We start from the raw sequence: 13151 nt of genomic DNA, 5'->3' as shown, positions 1-13151 counted from the left end.
TGTTTTAGGCGATTTAAATTGTAGTGATCTTAATAATACACTATCCAAAATCTATAGCACAATAATTTAATAAAAACTACTAATAACACAATTACCAACTAATGCAATTTGTCAAATTACAATTAGTTATGAAAATTCATTGGTGCAAAAAAATAAAAAATAACAGCGTAATAACTTAAGTATTCTTTAATAACCTTCTCACATTTTATAAACATTTCTTCACGATGAGCATACACTTTTAGATTAAGAGTGTATACAATGAGGGGAAAGAGTAGATATAATTAGTTGGAGTCATAAATAACACGATTTTGTTTATAAAATATAAAAGTTTGAAGTAATTTTTAGGGAAAATGTTTGAAATATATCCGAATTTTGACCAAAATTATTGTTATGATACCAAACTTTATGGAGGACCTTTTACCCCCTGCACTATTTAATATATATATATATACCTTTAAAATACACTATTAAATAGTGAAGGGAGGTAAAATGTCATTTCTAAAGTTCGGTATTATTACAACAATTTTGGTCAAAATTCGGATATATTTCAAACATTTTCCCCTAATTTTTAATGAACTCAACAATTATTTGTTGGCCGTAAAAATTAGATAATTTTATGACCAAAAAAGTTCTCAAAAGGTGATTGCAATGTTTATGGCCAAGTGGGTATGATATTTGTGGTCTTAAATTAAAAGCATGTTGAATGTATCAAAATATATGAAAAGTTGAAATAAAAGAGTTAAAAAAAAAAAAAAAAACAGTATCTTTTAAAATATACTAAAAATGAAAGCAAGACAAATAAATCAAAGTGAAAATTATCTCAAAGTGCAACCCATACAATTACGTTACACAATATAGCCAAGATTTCCAATGCTTACACGAATTGGCCTAATTTCATAACAACTATAAATCAGTGTTTAGATGTTAGATCGATCTGTTGAGTTTGTGGAATTAGAGGTTTTAAATTTGAGGAATTTCATAGAATTGTCTTGTGAGGTGCAGAAAATATGTCTTCTCATAGTGGAGAGTTAGGGCTCGTTTGGTGTGAGGTATAGTAACAAATAGTCCCGGGATTAAATTATAGTACCGCTTATTTTGTTGTTTGGTTGGCAAGTTCGGGATAACTTATCCCGGGATTAATAATTAGTACCGGGATAAGTTATCCCTCTCCTTGGGTGGTATAGTAATCCCGGGATAACTTATCCCGGGATAAAATAGGTAAATGACAAAAATGTCTCTTTCAACCCTTTTGTTATATCACTTTTTACATTAATGAAGGGCATTTTTGTAAACAAATAAATTGTTCTTAAAATTTATTATTTTGAATACAACAAACCAAACACTCAATAAAAAATAATCCCAACACAACTTATCCCATCATAACTAATCCCAACATAACTTATCCCAACATAACTTATCCCATCATAACTCATTTTCAAACCAAACGACCCCTTAGGCTTAAATATTGTTTGATTTTTAGTGATCAAAAGAATGGTTGATGATGTTCGAAAATACAAGTCAAATTCTAGCCGAGTAGAAAAAAAACTAAAAAAAACTTTGATTATTTATTTTCTTGTCTAAGCCTGGGTGGATCTGCGTTGGTGGAAGGTAACAGGTACCCGGTGAATTAGTTGAGGTGTGTTCAAGCTAGCCCATAAAGAATTTATACTCAAGTACCTGTTGAAGTTGGAAAAGATTCAAAACGATGCTTAATTTACTGTATAAAATCCTCTTTTATCTTAAAACAAGACTTGTAAGGTTCTCAATATCTAGAAGGTGAAATTAGAATAGGAAACAGAAAAGGGTATGGTCATGTTCCTCTTCAAAAAAGGATATGGGCAAGGACTGTTTTCTTTCTTACACTGTCGTGAGGGTATGTGTATGCGGTTGTAGTACATCTTCATTATTGTTAGACTTGTATTCCCTGCTGTGTCTTGCAACTAAATACATTGATGTGATTCAATTGGTAATGAAAACTATGGCAAGGTTTATTATGATGGAGAAGATAATGACGGATTATTAGGAGGACAACAACTATGGAGATGAAAAATGTGAAATTGTCTGGATTATTTCAGTTGGTCATTGCTTCTCATATTTTGTGTGCTTCTTTGTACTTTATCATGAACTCATACTCAGATTATGCATTAAGTAATCGCTGACTACAGCCTCCCCACCCCCCCAATATTGTGTACTATGCATCCGAAATTAGTATATTGATTGAAGTTGAGATGCAATCTATTGGACCTTCCCCTCGCTCATGATTCCTTCAAGTGCTAGTTTCACATCCTCACGTTTGGACCTACATTTCCATATTAGAACATATTCTAACTGATCTTTAGCTGTTATTCATGTGCGAATTGATAGAATGATCGATCGTTACTGATCAGAAAATAAAAGATAGGAAACTTACATCCCTTTCCTATGGGATTGTAAGAAATTTGTATCCCTTTCCTGTGGGATTTTACTTTTTTATGATTTGATCTAGTGACCACAAAATGAACATTGTCTTCAATTTTCTATGATGAAAAATCAGCCTCTCTCAATATTGGGTTTAAATTGAGAGTTTCAAGAAGGAAATTTGTGGGTATCACATATGCTATATAATTGAACAACTTATACACCATTGCTGTTGAACTTGTCTTTTTTGCATTGGTGATTTTATTTGCAACAGAATCTATTAAAAATAAAACAGTTTTCATTAGAGAAGTTTTTTGTGTCTTCAATATAGTTTTTCTGTCTGTCTTGTCCATGCATGATGTACTGAGATTTATAAAAAATGTTAACCACCATGCTGGAGGAGTCTGACTTTTAGATAAGGAAGTTGGGCAAAGTTTGTCGTTACAAAGGTGACATACTGCAATCCTTGTCTGATGCATTCAGTGTTCACTGGTCAGAGTATTAGCTGCAACTAGGACTTCTACCAAATTCTTTACCATAATAATTTGTTTGTTTTGAATTTAGTAGCACAAAGATGACTTTATCAGAGGAGGAGCTCTCAAGACTTTTCAGAGTTCGTAAGACACTGATGGAAATGTTGTCTGATAGGGGCTACCTTGTTGGAGATTTTGAGATAAATATGTCAAAATATGAGTTCCTTCAGAAGTATGGTGAGAACATGAAGAGAGAAGACCTTGTACTTCAGAAAGCCAAACGTAACAACAGTTCTGATCAAGTATGCTCTTTCAGTTTCCTTTTCTTGCATAATTGTAATTATGGTTACTGTCAGTTTAAGTGCACCGCTTTCTTGTCTAAGTATTTTAATGTTTCCAAAAATTGATGATCGGTAAAAAAGTTTCTTCCTTCAATTGATGAAATATTTGGTGTTTGTTTTAGTTCTCCAGCAACAAATTTGATTTTTTCAGGTTTTGTGGCTTAAGTTACTCCCTGTCTACTAGTATGTTAATACAATATGTCTCTTCATTGTATACCTAAGGATTTCATAATTATTTGCTACCCATGTCTCAGCCATTTCCGTTTGATTCCAGATATATGTGTTCTTTCCGGAGGAGCCAAAGGTTGGTGTTAAGACCGTGAAAACTTATACAGAGCGCATGAAAAAAGAAGATGTCTTCCAAGCAATCCTGATTGTACAACAAAATTTGACTCCCTTCGCTCGTACCTGCATAAGTGAAATATCTACAAAGTTCCACTTGGAGGTTTTCCAGGTGACTACTGTACTATTTCTTCTATTTAGTTTGTTCTTACTACTTGAACGAAGGATTGAAATTGTTATGAAATAGCTGAGGAGCTTAGTTTACTCCTAGTTTTGTGATCATTTTATTTTTTGGTATCTTTGTTATTTGGGTTCTTTGATTTTGGTCTGACTACCATTCATTTGAGCACCTGATACTACTTAAGTAGGACCACCAAAATCAGAGAGACAATATGTTGTTACAATGCCATTTGTATTTTGATAAGTGGACCATATTTGTATCAAAATGGCATAATGATGATGCCACTTCACGTTACCCTAGATATGTGTTTGGAGCGGAAGCATGTCCTCTGGGATTTCTCATAATTAGTGTCATTCTTATTCTTTGGGTGGAGGCACTTAAAGTTATTTGTTTCATTGGAAAAGTGTTGAAATTCATTGTACTTCCAATTTGCTGTTGTGTTGCATGGCTAATGCTATTGGATAGAAATCTGTGGTGTGGTATGCTAGTGGTGGCAGCTTGTTATTAAAAAAGATATCATTGAGAGTTGAGACTGTGAATGGTTAATATGATTAAAATGTAGGAATCAGATAACGTTATATAGTTCTGAATTGCGTATTGTTGATGCACTCTCAAAAGGAAGTCTTCAATGTGTGTCCTAACTTGGAAAAGTTTATATCTAAGATACACTTTTTCCAAACATTGATATCCAGAGTTTCAATGTATCAAGATCTATGCTAAACAAGAGTCTTTTGTGACTAGTTCCTAATAGAATTTGTCGCATCACTTGTGAGATATTGCTTAGGAACAATGGATCAAATAAGTGTAATTTTCAAAAGTGTGGAGGGGGATATTGGTGTCTATACCACTGAGCTTCAAAGCTGAAAGCAGGGGATTCTTGGATATTTTTTAAAAAGATAAGTTTACAGGTCCTTTCCATTGATGACATTTTCAAGCTTCACAAGGATAGATGTTCAAATTTTTCTAGAATTAGAATAAAGTGCAAAGACAATTGTCAAGTGTAAGAATCTACTTCCTACTATGTGCAGGCATATCCAAAATGCCTAGCAGCCATATGGGGTTGCCAAGTCCGCGCCACGGCCAGAAAGCAGTGAAAAGGAGAGAGGTAGTTCAGGGATGAGAGTGCCTTATTTAGTGCATTCTAACTCAAAGCTACTATGATAATAGAATCCAAATCCCCTTTTCAAGTATATGAGTTAATAAACTAGCTTATATGTCATTATGAATTAAACCAGCCTAGATAACATGTACTTGACTTCATAATCCACAAGAGAATGGCTTAAGACTATTGTACATCATACGGACAAATCAACGTTCCATTCATAGTGTCTTTACTTGTTTGAAAAAGTTATCTGTTGTGAATGATTCTGCAATTTTATGTTATTCGAAGCTGGTATGGATTTTGATATAGAATGATTCTGCTAGAATTTTCACTCATATTAAGGGTTATTTGGTACACTCTTCTAGGGGTGACACGTTTGTTATTTGTTTGATTTGGAAAATCTGTGAGCTCGCTTGGCTTCTAATATGCACATTAGACGTTTAGTTGCTTTAAGTGATTGATAGTTATATTTTGTCTTAGAATGCGTAATCTTCTTAATCATCAAGATAAATGATTCATGTTTCAGGAGGCAGAGATGTTGGTAAACATAAAAAACCATGTTCTAATTCCTGAGCACCAAACACTTACTCCTGAAGAAAAGAAGACCTTGTTGGAAAGATATACTGTGAAAGAAACTCAGGTTCGTCTTTGTAATATTACTTCACTTGCTAAATTTTTCACCTCATATAATACACTAAAAACCAGGAGACACGTGTTGCGTGCATAATGGTGAAGCCATTTTTGTAGAGCTAGTGGTGGTCAAGAGTGAAAGAATGGAATAAACGAGAAATAACCAATTTAATAATCAATTCAATGGCTTTGTATTCCCTTTCAACCCATTGGGAATGAGTTTGTTGGAAGGGATATAATTGGAGATAGAACATCATTCTTCATGATAGTGTTAAAGTTGAAACTGTCTTGTTCCCTTAGTAGTATAGAAAAATTTAAGCATTTTTTTCTTTGCGTTGTCTTATTTTATGTGAAAGATAATCGAAACCTTGTATCAAATAGCTATTTGTCTATGTAAATACATCTCCACAGCTGGGCTTCTAGTATGAATTGGGGTTTGTCTGAGGGGAATTTTATAAGGAACTAGTGTCCAGTTGAGAGGCTTGCACAGATATATCGACGGAACTATTCAGTCTCCAATGAATTGGATCAGTTGAAGGGGGCTTTGATAAACCTAATGTTAATAGCTTTGATGGAAAAACTACCTGCATGCATTGTTGATCATCACAGTCATGGCCTTGTTATCTCTGCTTCTTCCTTTTGGCTGATTTTTTTTGTTTCTACCTATCAACTTGGTTCCATTGCCATTGTTTTGATTTATGCTATTTAGATAGGCAAGATTGATTACTATACTTACCTGATTGAATACGTAATATTTTCTTTGCTAAAACAGCTTCCTCGGATTCAGATCACCGACCCAATTGCTAGATATTACGGGCTAAAACGTGGCCAAGTCGTGAAAATTATTAGACCAAGTGAGACTGCAGGGCGTTATGTTACTTACCGATATGTGGTCTGAACTAGTTTTTGATGTTTTCACCGGTTGAAAGGTAAACAGTGGATAGAAGAGACAAGTAGTGTAGTTGTTAGTGGATATAATATACAAGCTAATGTGATAGTTAATCACCATTTATATTTAATTGAGATTTCTTGTTCATCGTCTACTATGGATTCCATCGTTTAACTTTGTTGTGGACGACGATAAATTAGATAACTAAAAGAAGTATATTGCAAAATCTATTTAGTTAGTACTCAACAATTTTTTATTTGTGGTTAGGTCCCCATTATATGCCTTATATAAATTTTGACTGTAAACTTGTAATATATATATATATATATATATAAAAGAGAACCTTAAGCCAGCCTATGTGGCGCCACAACAAACTGGAATTCCCTTTTAATTTATTTATTTACAAAATTAGCCTTCACCTTTCATGATAAGTTGTGAAATTTATGAAAAGTTGTGACTTTAATGACGAGTTGCGACTTTTATGAAAAGTTGCGAATTTTATGAAAAGTTGTGACTTTTACGAAAAGTTGCGACTTTAATGAAGAGTTGTGACTTTCATGAAAAGTAGTGACTTTTATGAAAGATTGTAACATTTTCGAAGGGTTGCAACTTTTCCAAATAGTTGTAAGTTGTAACCTTTCCGATAAGGCACAATAAATATTTTTTCACACTACCCTTTGTTGTCTATAAATAGAGGGATTTCCTCTCATTTTAAAACAACGAAAATTCTGAACCTCTTCTTCTTCTTCACAATTAATTAAATATTTGCGTACTTTGCTCCTGTTGAGGCTCACTGACACCATTACTTATGTTACAGATCCTGGTATGTATTTTTTACAGTCATTAATTTATGCTTATGTTATTAAGGATAAATGATACTTAAGATGTAATAATTTTCATTTTTTCCTTTACATTATTAACGTTTGTTACTACGTAATCTTGTATGTAAGATAATATAGTGTTTTAATTTTAATGACCGATCAATTTTAAGTATTATTTTATAAATTCCATGATATTGAATTCCCGCGCGAAGCACGGGTAATTTTACTAGTATATATATAAAGAGGATCCATTCTAACATAAACCCAATATGCCTCAAACAGGTAGTCAAGTTCTTACTAAAGGGATTTATTATGTTATATTGCTAACATATGGAAAGTCGAGGTTTAAACTTATTATAAGTACATTAGATAGAATTATGTATGATTTGGAAAGAGCCAAGCAGGAGAGTATACTTATCAAATGTTTACGCAATGGACGGAGCTGAGGGGTTCATTCGAACCTCTTTTGTCAAAAATTACATTGTATATATAAGATCAATATTTTTTTTAATGTATATAAAAGTATATGTTGAATCCTCTTAACTTCTTGGTGTGTTTCTTACTTTATATTTTGAATTTTCTTACCGAAAATTCTGACTTTACTGCTTCATAATTTTCTTCCATTTTATTAATTAGTGAGCCACAACCTGTGCTATTCTACACTTTTCAACACATTGGCAAAGTCCATATAACTATGCTTGTAGGCTGCCAAACATTAAAATAACTTAATAATGACTGTTTTAGATATTTTTTTAAAAAAAATTGATGGTTAAAAGACCCTTAAAATTATCACATTTTTGCAAATTTCATGTTTAAACTGTCTTATTTTCGTTACCCCTGAACTATAACATTCAAGTGTTAAAATCTCTCTTGCATGACATTGGCAAAGCGTTTATCGACATTTACTTAGAGGCGCATAGGCCATTGAACTCTATTTAAATTGACTTATTTAAGTGTTTTTAAGCAATAACTTTTAAGTACTTTTATTTGAGAAACAAAAAAATATTTTTAAGCACTTGATTTATAGCCAAAATATTAAAAATAAGTCAAAAACCCTAAGGTAGGATTTCTAACTTATGGCTGGCCTATAAGCTATAAGCTAAAAGCCAAAAGTCAATCCAAATAGGCTTGTTTCAAGCATCAATGAGAAAACATGAAAAAGGTCTATTACTTAACTCTAGTTTTTTTCACAATAAGAAATTGGTACAGAAACAAGGCTCTACACCTCTCATGAGTAACACAGACCATGCAAAATAGCAATCCAGAAGCAGATATACCACATTATGTAAAAGTGATCTCTTACAAAAAAGCAAAGCTGGCAATTACACATCAACTAGACAGTAGACAGAATGCAAAAATGTTGTCTCAAAACTGTAGGGAGTTAGAAAAACACACAGATATGTCCATGAAAATGTAACATACAAACGACCGAGCAAGCTATCTTGTTGCCCTTCTGCTTTGAAGCCAAATGATTGTTGACACTGAAAATGGCATGATCAAAATATACAATCTTTTCTCATACTTGCTAACTAAGAGACCAACTTGACAACCATCTGAGGCAAGACACTATCTGTAAATGGAATCAGTGAACATCTTTGTACTTTGTAGAATTCACCAACAATTAGTAACCAACAGACTTAAGCCTATTTAATATGACAAATGAAAGAAAACAATTCCACTGACAAAACATTGATAACCAAGGTATCCTGTCAATTAGTTAAAAAATAGTGATGAACTGAACAAAAACCTCTTAGTGTAATCTGAACAACTTGCTTCAGATTGACAGAAGAATCACAATATGTCCCATTTGCCTTCAATCATTCTCAGTGGTACTACCTAGAGGATCACAAATTCACAATGCCATTTAGAAACACTTCCAGAGGATGTCAAAGTCTGGGGAGAAGTTGATAAGGGCTGACTCACAAGTGCGTAGGGTAATGAGTTATGTATAAAGTTGATAGAATGAGACTTACAAAACAGAGCATCAAAGTAGTTGGAGGAGATGAAATCTACATATGGCTTCAAAAGTTCATCTCAGCTGATGTTCAATGCTTTGCTAAATGATACAATGCTGAAGGCCTAACCACTGTTCTCTTCTGCTATAAGGTAAACTAGGAAGCTGCATATACTGAGGAAGCCAAAAAAAAGTAATTTGGATGAGGCTTTAATTGGTTTGAGTTGGGAACGGTAAAATTCTCTTCATTGAGAGATAGAAGTAGTAAAAAGGCTGTTTGGTGAAGTTGAATCAGCTTCAACCAAGAGTGGCTTAGGAACTCAATAGGATTTGTTAAGACTACAAATTTTGGAAATGGTTATAAGGTTGTTTCAAAATCACAAGTAAATGGTTCATAAGAATCCAAAACTACAAGAGGGTAAAACAATTGATTCATGATAATTAACATCTCACTGATACAACAATTTCCAAGGCCAGATCTTAGTGTACAATACATTCACTCACTGCTTGCTATCAAGGCGCATCCAACATAGCTCAATCAGACTTCCACTACTTGTTTGATTTTGCTACCACCAATTGACCATTAATTGACTATATCTACAGAAGAAGAACACTAAAAACAGTCCTAATTCATGCTTACATATTCAGTAGACGAGAACTGCATTGAACAAATGGAGCAGCAAGACAAAATCACAGCAGGATTAAAGTTGATTACTTCATGACTGCTTCTTTTTTTCCTTCAAATACAAGTGGTTTCTCTGAAAGTCTAAAATTACCCAAATCAAATGTCTTAAACCAATCTCAGGCCATAGTGCAGCGGGAGAATAAAGAAGACAATGTGCACTTTGCCACAAAAGAAAATTGCTTAACCGAGCTGCTCCAGAAGTCCGTATAATAATGTCTGGATCAGGACAAACTGACATGTACATATGTCTGTCAACATTTGTTACACCAATCTGGTGCTCATCCTTGTCCTTCACATTTTCTTCGAGTCTAATTAAATTGCCTCCATCATTATTTGCATCTAGTTTTCTAATCTCATCCCATTTTTCTTCACAAGATTCTTGAACAGCATGCACAATCTCATCTGTTGATGTGTAGGCAACACAAATAGACAATACAGCTTTTGAATTACCTGATGTCTTTACCATAGCCCTCTCAGCTGCTGACCTGACGTGGTCACTCAGAAGTTTAAGGTTTCCTTGAAAGTAAATCCTAATCCCAAGGCGGTTTACAATGCTCTCCTCTTTTGTTAATTCATCAATCTTTTCCTGCATTAGTTTCATTAGCGATACAACTTCTTCAGGCCTTCGCTTGAAGTTATCAATGCTGAAGGCATAAACTGTTATGTATTTTACACCAAGCTCGTAACAATATTTCAGCATATTGATAAGAGCTGAAAATCCAGCTCTGTGTCCATTCCCATCAATCAAGTTCTGTTTCTTAGAATATCTACGATTTCCGTCCATAATGAAAGCAATGTGACTAGGAACAGGACCCACACTAAGTACAGAAAATATACATTGGCGAACAAAGCTGCTAATATTTTCAAATAGATGCCCCACTTTTTTTCCGTTTACACCTTCCATATCAACCCTCAAACTAAAGCTTGATCATGCACCAAGATCAACCTAATCAAACATTACAGAATTTAGTCTCAAATAACCGAATAAAATCAACTTTTTTCTGCCATTAAAAAAACAATGCAGAACAAGAGAAAACATCACAAAGTAAGTTGACATCACAATAGATACTAAATAAAATTAGCACAACGAACTACTTCTAGTCATACACTAGACTCTTAAATTTTGAATAATGACACCAGGAAGTTTCTTGAGTTATATAATAGGATTACTGTGTTTCAGAAGGTCTATTGCATTGTTCATGTCTTAATAAAATTCATCGGAATTTCTTAATTTCCTCCTATTTCTAGAAATGGGTTTGGAACTTACTGTTAGTTGCCCAAAAAAACAACTATCTTTCATCGGAAAAAAAAAAAAAAAAACTACCTTTTAACAATAGAAAAAGGAACTATCTTGTAATTCATTCAGAATCTCTTTACAACATATTCTTGCTGCTTGGAGTTTCAATTTTCCTGAGAGTCAGTGAGCATTTGCTTAAATTGGTTGTGCTCATAAAACTTTTGTCAATTTTTTCAAGAACTAATAGTAGAGTTCTTCACTATTTCTATTACTTAAAAGAAAAATTGAGAGAAGAAATTACTAACTATAATATCACCTGCAATGAACGGCCTAGCGGCCAATGAAGTGGGTTGAGAATCAAGTTCAAATTCCAATAAAGACAAAAACTCTAGGTGATTTTCTTCTCACATACAGAGTTACTACCTGGTACATGTTTGTTTGTTGTTGGTGAGAGGTGATTGTTTGTTGTTGGTGAGAGGTGACAGGTATACCGTGGAATTTATTAAAACTACTCTTGACTAAGAACCAGTTTCTTTTTATGACATACACACATCAAATGCAATAACTAGATTCAGTACAATATACAAGTAACATGTCAACAAAAAAGGAAGGAAAATTAACATGAAATACTGCTATACATTTTGAGAACATAAACTCAGATCTTTAAGAGAGAAGCCAAATGTAAACCCAAAACTATGGAGACCAACCAATAATAGCAACTAATTTACACAAATATTTGTGACAGAATAACATTAAAGTAATGAGCAGTGCACCTTTGAATAGTGATCAGAAAATAGTGCGGCCGATGATGTTTGAGGAATCAAAGAGAGGTCGGCGGCAGACCCTTCCCGTCTCTCCTCTAACACAGGTAGTTTAGAGATAGATCTCTCCTTTGACCACAATGCAAACAGAACAAAATTAAGGGTTTAAATTATGCTTTTTCATTAAAAAATAATGATTTCTATTTATTGCTTTACTTCATTGATTAGCTTATTAAGTTAATAATAATAAAGAAAAAAAGGGGTAGGGTTTAAGGGGTGAGGTGCGGGATTAATCATGAGTATTTGAGTTATTAAGATTTTCTTAATAATAAAGTATATATGTACGTAATTGTATATACAAAAATAAAATAAAATATTGTGTGTGATTATGTCCATTTATATGATTTTATTTAAAATTCTGTTGCTTTATCTTTTAGAGACAATCTTTTGATATTTTTGAACGTATAACTTATAGTTATTAGCAACAAATGTAATAATTTGAAGCATGCAACTAAAAAGATCTAAACATTTTTTAAAATAATTAAAATGTATTTTAAAGTTATTTTTAAAGTCTTAATACTAATTTATAACTATCAAAGTCAAAGTATGAGCTTATTAGTGAACCAATTTATGAAGAAACAATTGATATCATAGAAAAACAATCACTCTTGTTTATTTATTGTTTAGTAAAATAAAATATCAATAGTATCATTTGATAATGACGACGGAATAAGTTATTTTGAATTGGTTATGTTGGAATTATTTTTTAATTGATTATTGTTTTATTATATTCAAAATAATATACATTGCACTATTTTTAAGAATACGTTATTTGGTTATAAAAATATCTTTTTATATATATATATATATATATATATATATATATATATATTCTTTCCAAGTTTTAATTATTCATTATTAAAAATAAAATTTTCATCTTATTTAGCTTGAATATTTTTATGTGAGCATTTTCATATTGTGTCATATGTTTTTAAAAATAAAATTTTCATCTTATTTAGCTTAAAAAAAAACTTTTCATTTTAAGGTTATTAAAATAAAAAAATTATCTATTATTTATGTTACTAAGCACACAACACTCCTGTATTGTAAAATATTAAAGTTAATTGATACATAAAATACAAGTTTTTAAGTGACCAAAAGACTAATTAATTAATGCTCAAAGCTATAAAGAGTGGTACTCCCCTTCCTAATGTATCTATTGGAGTAGAGGGTTTTAATATGGTCCAATCATATTTAAACTCTTTTATTGTTTGTGGTCCTAGTACACATCGCACATATAGTAGAGAAAGAGATCTTAAAGAATTAGCTAAAATAATTGTTGTTATTGGCTTGCCTTTTAATTTTGCTGAAAATCTTGATTTTATTCATTATATTCGA

The 13151-nt window shown here is 32.5% G+C and overlaps 2 protein-coding genes across 2 annotated transcripts; one reads left to right on the top strand and one right to left on the bottom strand.

Moving 5' to 3' along the window:
- The first annotated feature begins 2865 nt into the window (after positions 1-2865).
- On the top strand, positions 2866-6376 carry LOC125813286 (DNA-directed RNA polymerases II and IV subunit 5A-like). The gene is made up of 4 exons (XM_049492782.1): positions 2866-3172; positions 3486-3665; positions 5303-5416; positions 6179-6376. Exons 1-4 carry the CDS (start codon positions 2972-2974, stop codon positions 6302-6304), a joined length of 621 nt encoding a protein of 206 aa, XP_049348739.1. The 5' UTR covers positions 2866-2971; the 3' UTR covers positions 6305-6376.
- Positions 6377-9479: 3103 nt separating this feature from the next.
- On the bottom strand, positions 9480-11895 carry LOC125813282 (dehydrodolichyl diphosphate synthase CPT3). The gene is made up of 2 exons (XM_049492778.1): positions 11766-11895; positions 9480-10701 (listed from the first exon to the last, which is right to left on the bottom strand). Exon 2 carries the CDS (start codon positions 10657-10659, stop codon positions 9787-9789), a length of 873 nt encoding a protein of 290 aa, XP_049348735.1. The 5' UTR covers positions 10660-10701; positions 11766-11895; the 3' UTR covers positions 9480-9786.
- Between the last annotated feature and the right edge of the window lie 1256 nt (positions 11896-13151).

Source organism: Solanum verrucosum, unplaced genomic scaffold (genome assembly GCF_900185275.1).
Source record: "Solanum verrucosum unplaced genomic scaffold, falcon-dt-bn FXZP01000189.1, whole genome shotgun sequence".
NCBI classification, from domain to species: Eukaryota; Viridiplantae; Streptophyta; class Magnoliopsida; order Solanales; family Solanaceae; genus Solanum; species Solanum verrucosum.
The sequence above is the reverse complement of the archived record's forward strand: the minus strand, read 5'-3'. Positions and strand labels throughout refer to the sequence as shown.